The following is a 9,453-nucleotide window of genomic DNA, read 5'->3' on the forward strand; positions in this document are numbered from 1 at the left end:
AGACACCCAGAGGAAGGCCAGTGAGTTGTGTTTCGGGTCATAGGAGCATGACCATATATAGGCAGCTTTGAAGCCAGCACAAAACATCTTGATTTTATGTTCTTGGTCATGGAAAGTGCTGTCAAATGACTTCTGAATCACTCAGAGACAAATTGAAACGGTTTAGAAACTGGAGATTGTTTTCTTTCCAACGGTATTATTTATATGCATATAGTAAGAGCAATAATTGAATAAGAGGCAGTTTAATCTGTAGAGCAAATTATGCTAATGCGAAAATAGCACCCCCTGTATTCTCAAGAGGTTTTAACCCATAGCCTACAATTTCTGCGATCCAGCGGAAATCTAATTAACATAATAAAAAAATTCCCATCAAAATCCATCAGTTTAAACTAGAGATCTATTTTTTGCATGGGCTCAATCCACCGCATCTGACGATATTGCCCTTCCGTATCTGCGGTGAAAGGTTGCAMYGCTAGAGTGATGTTTGCCAGACCATGAGACATCCCGAATATCGGTCTTCTCACAGTAACGTCTGTAGCCTCCGAATGGTTTGGCCTACAAACTATGACCACAAACTAAGATGCAACTCTCACGAACAGGTTGCTGTTCCCCATTTTGCTCTAGGACGCCCACAAGCCCCACAAGACTCGTCTGAAGGTCCGCAGTACAAGTTTATAAAAATGAATGGAAGTATACATGGAAATAGTTTAGTGCCTAAAATAACGGGATAAATACAGTAAAAATAAAAATAAATGTTTCCTGATCTTTCTTATATCTCTCAGATATAGGACAGACACTTCAGAACAAACTACCTTTAGATTTTTTGGGGGCACTATCTGTTGTTCCAGGTAGTAATATGTTATTAAACAGTGTCACGTTCTGACCTTAGTTCTTTTGTTATGTCTTTGTTTTAGTATGGTCAAGGCGTGAGTTGGGTGGGTAGTCTATGTTCCTTTTTCTATGTTATTCTGCTTCTATGTGTTTGGCCTAATATGGTTCTCATTCAGAGGCAGGTGTCAGTCGTTGTCTCTGATTGGGAGCCATATTTAGGTAGCCTGTTTGTTGTTGTGGGTGATTTGTTCCTGTGTCTGTGTTTTCACCATACGGGACTGTTTCGTTTTCATTCYTTCACTTTGTTGTTTTTGTTAAGTGTTCTATTTCCTTTATTAAAATATGGACACTTTCCATGCTGCGCATTGGTCCTCCGATCCTTCCTACTATTCCTCCTCAGAAGAGGAGGAAGACGAGCGTTACAGAATCACCCACCAAAACCGGACCAAGCAGCGTGGTACCCAGGAGCAGCGGGTTCAGGACTCCTGGACTTGGGAGGAGATCTTGGATGGCAAGGGACCCTGGGTACAGCCGGGAGAATATCGCCGTCCCAAGGCAGAGCTGGAGGCAGCGAAAGCCGAGAGGCGGTGGTATGAGGAGGCAGCACGAAAGTGCGGCTGGAAGCCCGAGAGGCAGCCCCAAAAATGTATTGGGGTGGGTGCATACGGGGAGTGTGGCTAAGTCAGGTAGGAGACCTGAGCCAACTCCCCGTGCTTACCGTGGAGAGAGGTGGACAGGGCAGGCACCGTGTTATGCTGTGAGGCGCACGGTGTCCCCGGTACGCAGGCATAGCCCGGTGCGGTACATAGCAGCGCCTCGTATCGGCCGGGCTAGAGTGGACATCGAGCCAGGTGCCATGAAGCCGGCTCTGCGCATCTGTTCTCCAGTGCGTCTCCTTGGGCTGGGGTACATGGCACCAGCCCTACTCATGGTGTCCCCGGTTCGCCAGCACAGCCCAGTGCGGGCTATTCCACCTCGCCGCACTGGCCTGGCTACGGGGAGCATTCAGCCAGGTAGGGTTGGGCAGGCTCGGTGCTCGAGACCTCCAGTGAGCCTCCACGGTCCGGTCTATCCGGTGCCTCCTCCACGTACCAGACCTCCGGTGGCAGCCCCACGCACCAGGCTGTCTCTCCGTTTCCTTCCTCCAGGTGCTCCCGTCTGTTCAGCGCCGCCTGATCCGCCCTCCTGTCCAGCGCCGCCTGAGCCGCCCTCCTGTCCAGTGCCGCCTGAGCCGCCCTCCTGTCCTGAGCCGCCTGAGCCGCCCGCTCTCCTGAGCCGCCTGAGCCGCCCGTCCTGTCCTGAGCCGCCTGTGCCGCCCGTCTGTCCTGAGCCGCCTGAGCCGCCCGTCTTGTCCTGAGCCGCCTGAGCCGACCGTCTGTCCTGAGCCGCCTGAGCCGCCCGTCTGTCCAGAGGCGCCTGAGCCGCCCGTCTGTCCTGAGCCGCCTGTGCCGCCCGTCTGTCCTGAGCCGCTGTGCCGCCCGTCTGTCCTGAGCCGCCTGAGCCGCCCGTCTGTCCAGAGGCGCCAGAGCCGCCCTCCTGTCCTGAGCCGCCTGAGCCGCCCGTCTCTCCTGAGCCGCCTGAGCCCCCGTCTGTCCTGAGCCGCCTGTGCCGGCCCGTCTGTCCTGAGAGCCGCCTGAGCCGCCCGTCTGTCCTGAGCCGCCTGAGCCGCCCGTCTGTCCTGAGCCGCCTGAGCCGCCCGTCTGTCCAGAGGCGCCTGAGCCGCCCGTCTGTCCTGAGCCGCCTGTGCCGCCCGTCTGTCCTGAGCCGCCTGAGCCGCCCGTCTGTCCGGAGGAGCCTGAGCCACCATTCAGTCCGGAGGCGCCTGAGTCGCCCTTCAGTCCGGAGGAGCCTGAGCCGCCCCTCAGTCCGGAGCTGCCCCTCAGTCCGGAGCTGCCCCTCAGTCCGGAGCTGCCCCTCAGTCCAGACGCGCCCCTCAGTCCAGTGGTGCCCTTTATTAGGGTCCCCAGTCCAAGGTCGGCGGTGAGGGTCGCCGCTCCAAAGACGCCACTGAAGCGGACTAAGACTATGGTGGAGTGGGGTCCACGTCCCGCGCCAGAGCCGCCACCGCGGACAGATGCCCACCCAGACCCTCCCCTATAGGTTCAGGTTTTGCGGCCGGAGTCCGCACCTTTGGGGGGGGGTACTGTCACGTTCTGACCTTAGTTATTTTGTTATGTCTTTGTTTTAGTATGGTCAGGGCATGAGTTGGGTGGGTAGTCTATGTTCCTTTTTCTATGTTATTCTGTTTCTATGTGTTTGGCCTAATATGGTTCTCAATCAGAGGCAGGTGTCAGTCGTTGTCTCTGATTGGGAGCCATATTTAGGTAGCCTGTTTGTTATTGTGGGTTGTGGGTAATTGTTCCTGTGTTTTCACCATACGGGACTGTTTCGTTTTCGTTCGTTCAGTGTTCGATTTTCTTTATTAAAATATGGACACTGACCACGCTGCGCATTGGTCCTCCGATCCTTCCTACTATTCCTCCTCAGAAGAGGAGGAAGACGAGCGTTACAAACAGGATTATATTGGCTAATAGCAGTAATGGCAAAATTCGTTGTTTCATCCAATCATAATTTTTTTGACACCTTAGAGGTCTTAAAATACTAAATCAAATAGCGAAATAATCCTTGGTATGACCATCTTAAAACGATTCCATATGTTAGCTTATAAATATGCAAACAGACCTTGAACTGGCTCAAACTGCTAAACATCACTATCTGTACCAGAAAACATGACAAAATATTAGATGTCTCACTGTTCTTACTGTTCAACTGAAAGTTTATCTATCAGTTTCATATCAACCACTATTTGTTATGATGCATTCATACGTAATTAAAAATGTCTATATAATCTTGCGATTCAGAAAACATAATTTGCAATTAACTGCTATTGCTACTAGCCATATCAGTTAGTACTATGTCCTTGCATCCAAGATGTTACTTGCTCTCACATATTGCATATGGAATGTGAATGCATGTACACATGAGGATTATGTATTAAAACCTCTTACAGATCATACCCTTTTTTTACATTTTCGCCTAAAATGACATACCCAAATCGAACTGCCTGTAGCTCAGGACCTGAAGCAAGGATATGCATGTTCTTGATAACATTTGAAAGGAAACACTTTGAAGTTCATGAAAATGTGAAATTAATGTAGGAGAATATAATATAACACATTTATTTTTTATCATATTTGAAATAAAAGAGAAAGGCCATAATACAATATTGCAGTTTAGACACAATTTAGATTTTGACCACTAGATGGGAGCGGTGTATGTGCAAAGTTTCAGACTGATCCAGTGAAGCGTTGCAATACTGCACACAGTAGTCTGCCCAAATGRGCCGAATTGGTCAATTGATACATTTTCAAGTACAGAGAACATACATTTTTTATTACCATATAATTTTGTAAGTTTACACACTACCAGGAAGGTCATACATGATGGAAAATTTGCTTCCCGACAGCAAATACACGAACCTTTTCACATCTAGATGGCCGGGAGGGATGGGTGTGGGGCCAGAAACAGCAGGGGTTCAAACTTTAAAACCCAGTTCCTTCATTTGAATATATCAAACAAAACTATGCTACATTTTTATCTCTGGGACCCTCAGGATGACAAATCAGAGCAATATTACTGAATGTAAGTAGATTATTTACCTTCAGAGGTGAAAGTATCAAACCAAGTGCTGTGATAAAAGTTTTTTGTTGTTGTGCACTCTCCTTAAACATTAGCATGACATTTTTTCACTGTAACAGCTACTGTTAATTGGCCAGTGCTGTTAGATTAACAAGAATGTACGCTTTCTACATATAAGACATGTCTATGAAAGTTGGATGTTACTTACAACTTCATTCTATTCACATTAGCACCAACTGTCACGGTATAGGGATGCCGATCCCGTAGAGGATAAATGTGTTACTTGGACCACACCATGGCCTAAAGTCTCCTTTTTCTCCTGCCAAGTCAATTTATCGTAAATTACGGGTCTACAAAGATAAAATTAGTTGAGCAAACTGCGAGGAGATATTTTTCATGTTGAATGAGTCTTTGCTAGTAAGAAGAAGGCCCTCTTCACCCACTGTCCTCTCTGTGAAGGAAGAGTTAGTGTTGAAAGGGTTGACCACATGGTGAGAACTGTTATCAGAGCTCAGAGTCAACAAGCCCTTAGGTTCTGGCTGGCACAACTGTTATTCCAACAAGTCATGCTCTCTCTGAGAAAATGTGTGTAACACAACTTATAGAAAAAAAAAAGTTATTTTCTATGGTGGATTTGTCAAGCTAACCCAGGTGTTCCTTCCTGTMTGGAAATAATGAGAAAATCAAACTGTCTGTTGAACTGGCCGTATGAGCCCTGCCTCGCATCAGCACAGCTCCCCATCACAAATAGATCACACACAGCTACCACCCTAGAAAGATATGTCCAAATAATAATGACAGTGCTTGAAATACAGACCTTGACCACAGGGGGATGCTGACGCACTGTTTGAGTTATATTAAAGTAGGAGAAGGACAGTCTATTCCAGTACCCATGCTTTTTATTTAAATTTTTCCCTTATCTTTTCTTCATTTCAATTGAATATGTTATATATGTGTGTGTTGAACCATGTATTGCTTTCCCCTGTGAATACTCCAATTGAAGACCCATATGGGAAATGTTTATTGTGAATTACCACAGTGAGGAGGAACACATTTTGGAATAATATTTTGTTCCCCTTGCTTTAAGAAATGTGTGTGAGAGATGTAAATTCGATATGGGCAGCTACAGGCAGAGATTCCATTGGGTTTGACGATTAAAAGGGTATCTGTAAGGTAAGGGAAATGACTTGCCAGTTGCCACTGTGGACGTACTATCTTATGAATACCCATACACCCCCCTGGAAAGATCAGTGTATTTTGCTTGACTATGATATATTGTCAGTAGGCTATGTAATGTTTGTTGTCAGGTCAGTACTGAGTACATAACATACAGTATGTTGCTAAGGAACAACATGTGTGGGAGATTTGGTCACTTCATCATTGGCAAGTCAATTGATTGCTGTGCCAGGAAACAATACCATGACCTGTCTCATAACATGCATGCCAGGGAAATGTATCATCTCAAGCCATCAACAAAAACATAAATCAAATTGAATTAGACCTTAGAGTGAAATGCTTACTTACAAGCCAACAATGCTTTAAAACAGATAACAAAAAAATAGAAAATAGAAAATAAAAGTAACAAATAATTAAACAGCAGCAGTAAAATAACAAGCGAGGCTATATACAGGGGGCACCGGTACAGAGTCAATGTGCGGTGGCACCGGTTAGTTGAGGTAACTGAGGTAATATGTACATGTAGGTAGAGTTAAAGTGACTATGCATAGAATATAAACAGAGAGTAGCAGCAGTGTAAAAGAGGGGTCTGGGTAGCCATTTGATTAGCTGTTCAGGAGTCTTATGGCTTGGGGGACCTCAACATGGCGCTCCGGTACCGCTGCCGTGCGGTAATTGATCAAATGCATTCTATTACATTTCCCCATGCAAGTAGCACTGTATATTATATCTTAGCCTATTTTTCACAAACTATGCTGTATTAGCAATATTATAACCAACACCATATATGCTACCAATACCATTCCGATTGATTCATAGTTTTCATAAACCACTGTTTTAATCTCTCTTTGATCTCTCTCCAGTGATTGTGGTCCTCTACGTGGGTCTGAGACGACAGAAGAAGAAGGAGACCCTGATGACGTCCAAGGAGGACATCCGTGACAATGTGATCCACTACGACGACGAGGGTGGGGGCGAAGAGGACACCCACGCTTTCGACATGGGAACCCTCTGCAACCCCAAAGTCATCAAAGAGAAACTCCTGAAAGAGAACCGAGACCTTTTCCGACGTGACGTCAAACCCGAGACAAAAACCGGCAAAAACCAACCGCCTGTTTCCCAAGACAGTGCAGATATCTGCAACTTCATCAATCAGCGACTGAAAGAAAATGATGTGGACAACTCAGCCCCACCCTATGACTCTTTAGCTACCTACGCCTATGAAGGGGAGGGCTCTGTAGCTGAGTCGCTCAGCTCCATCGAGTCTCTGGTTGTAGATACCAATGAGGACTATGATTACCTCAACGAATGGGGTCCTCGATTTAAGACTCTGGCAGGATTATTTGGAGAGCAGTCGGACACTCAGTCAGACACAACGACAACAACAGAAAACAGACTTTGATTATGTTATTCATAGAATCCAAAAGTGGACATAAAATGCCATTATTTTAGTTTTTTTTCCTTTATTTAAGGGTTTTTTATTTTAGCAAATGAATTTTTGTCAATTTTTTTRTTTTGGGTTTTTCCTATCCTCAATCACAAAGATGTATAAAAGGAGGATAGATAGCTAGATGAAAAAGACAGCCTTTCAACTACTTTTATAGTAAATGTTGTTTTATGTCTTATTTATTTTACTTTGTTTTCTCACTGCTAGGGGGAAGAAAGACAGAAACACAGAAAATGCAAGCATTTTCTTCTTTGATATCCTTATAAGTGCCTCAATAATTGTTTTCTTATTTTTTTATTCTCTCTCTCTCTATCTCTCTCAATCTGGTCACGTAAGCATAGGCTGACTGGCAGACAGAGGCATGTGGGTTTGAGACTACTCTCAGTTGGACAAGTTATGGGACAATTATGTGGCCCAAGTTTGGCCAAAGATATTTTGAATGTTATTTATCATTATTTATTTATTGTGATGGAGTTTTTTMGGGGGGTTCCTTCGTTAACGTATTTATCTATTTATCTCTTAGTCATACACATATTTTTMGGGGGGGAAGACACTTGAGGATTTTGTAATTATTCCATGGCCCAAACGAAAATGAAAGTTTCAGTTAGGTGGGTCAGGTGTATTGACTTGTACTTGTAAAAATGTATTTAGGGCTAACCAAGATCATGCAGTTCAGTCAATGTAATAAACACTGTTTTCTTAAATAAACACCACTGATAAAAACAATGATTCATTGATTTATGTTTTGTTCTGGTTTTGGGAAAGAACATTCTCAAACTGGCTTGGCGTTGTGTGGAAATGTAATATTATTCGTATCCAGAAACAGAATACCAGGTTTGATTCAATAAGGTCCCTATAGCCTCAGTCTACTGTAATACTGTCCGGGGCCTGCGAGCTGATCTATTGTCTAGGAATTTTGGTGACAATATTGACAATGGGGAGCATTCCATTGATAATGGAACGGAAATGGGAACAGACAGCATTATAAGCTTGGAGCCTTCCATATTAATAACAGGCTGATGCCCAGAGGCCAGAGCATGGAGTAGTAACTGTGGGTGTTTGTTTAATGAAACACAGTCACCCCCGCTCTGTATCAATTTTGAATAGTTGGCATCTGCCATTATGAATGTATTGTTTGATCTCGGTGGCTGTTGTAATGGACCAGTATACCCCGGTGCTCTAGTGTGGCCTTTCTGAAAATCACAACACTGCCATTTCAGCAATGAGTCACCCTGTTACTGACATTGACCAGATGCAGACAGACCAAATACAGACAGCAGTAGTGGCGGCTCACCAACCTGCATAAACATGAGAGAGAGAGAGCTAGCTAGCAGACAGATACTGAATTGATAAAGAGAAAACAAAGCAAATACTGGTGATGGGAGGATACACAAGATATACAAAAGTATGTGGGCACCCAATTCAAATTGATGGATTTGGCTATTTCAGCTACACCCGTTGCTGACAGGTGTATAAAATCGAGCACACAGCCATGCAGTCTCCATAGACAAACATTGCCAGTAGAATGGCCTTACTGAAGAGCTCAGTGACTTTCAACGTGGCACCGTCATAGGATGCCACCTTTCCAACAAGTCATTGTCAAATTTCTGCTCTGCTAGAGCTGCCCCGGTCAACTGTAAGTGCTGTTACTGTGAAGTGGAAACGTATAGGAGCAACAACGGCTCAGCCGAGAAATGGTAGGCCACACAAGCTCACAGAACGAGGCCGCCGAGTGCTGAAGCGTGTAAAAATCATCTGTCCTCAGTTACAGCACTCACTACCGAGTTCCAAGAAGTGTTTGTCGAGAGCTTCATGAAATGGGTTTCAATTCCAGAGCAGCCTAAGATCATCATGCGCAATGCCAAGCGTCGGCTGGAGTGGTGTAAAGCTTGCTGCCATTGGACTCTGGAGCTGTAGAAATGCATTCTCTGGAGTGATTAATCATGCTTCCCCATCTGGCAGTGGTAATACCCTCCTACCAGTTGTAAGACAGCAAAAAAACTAGCATTCCTGTTCAGTGCATAATTAATGACGGTTATACATTTTTGGTCAAGGATTTTCTCAATTTTGGAGTCATACAATAAGAGAGACCAGTAGTGATGTGTTGTCACTGTGTATCAAACCTCCAAATGTTTAAAACACAATACACATTTGCATATAGGACAATAACGTGGGCAAAGACTACTCACTCGTAACCGTCTTCCATTTTCTAGAATCTATGCATTACTTTCCTCTTATGAGTCATACTGTATACCCATTCACACTGCTGTTCAGAGCTATTTACCAATATCAAACAGGTGTTTTTAATCAACTCGGGTTATTTTACAGTAGTTTATACCTCATCTAGGGGCATGATTCAA

At 44.8% G+C, this 9,453-nt stretch overlaps 1 protein-coding gene across 1 annotated transcript in view; it reads left to right on the forward strand.

The window, feature by feature from the left end:
• Positions 1 to 7,819, forward strand: part of LOC111953779 (cadherin-12-like) — a 193,899-nt gene extending 186,080 nt beyond the window's left edge. Inside the window, exon 12 of the mRNA XM_023973271.2 lies at positions 6,510 to 7,819. Within this exon, the coding sequence (XP_023829039.1) occupies positions 6,510 to 7,048 (539 nt within the window). The 3' untranslated portion in view covers positions 7,049 to 7,819. The remainder of the gene's footprint in view (positions 1 to 6,509) is intronic.
• Positions 7,820 to 9,453: the final 1,634 nt, after the last annotated feature.

The sequence above is a fragment of the Salvelinus sp. IW2-2015 genome, linkage group LG27, assembly GCF_002910315.2.
Source record: "Salvelinus sp. IW2-2015 linkage group LG27, ASM291031v2, whole genome shotgun sequence".
NCBI lineage: Eukaryota > Metazoa > Chordata > Actinopteri > Salmoniformes > Salmonidae > Salvelinus > Salvelinus sp. IW2-2015.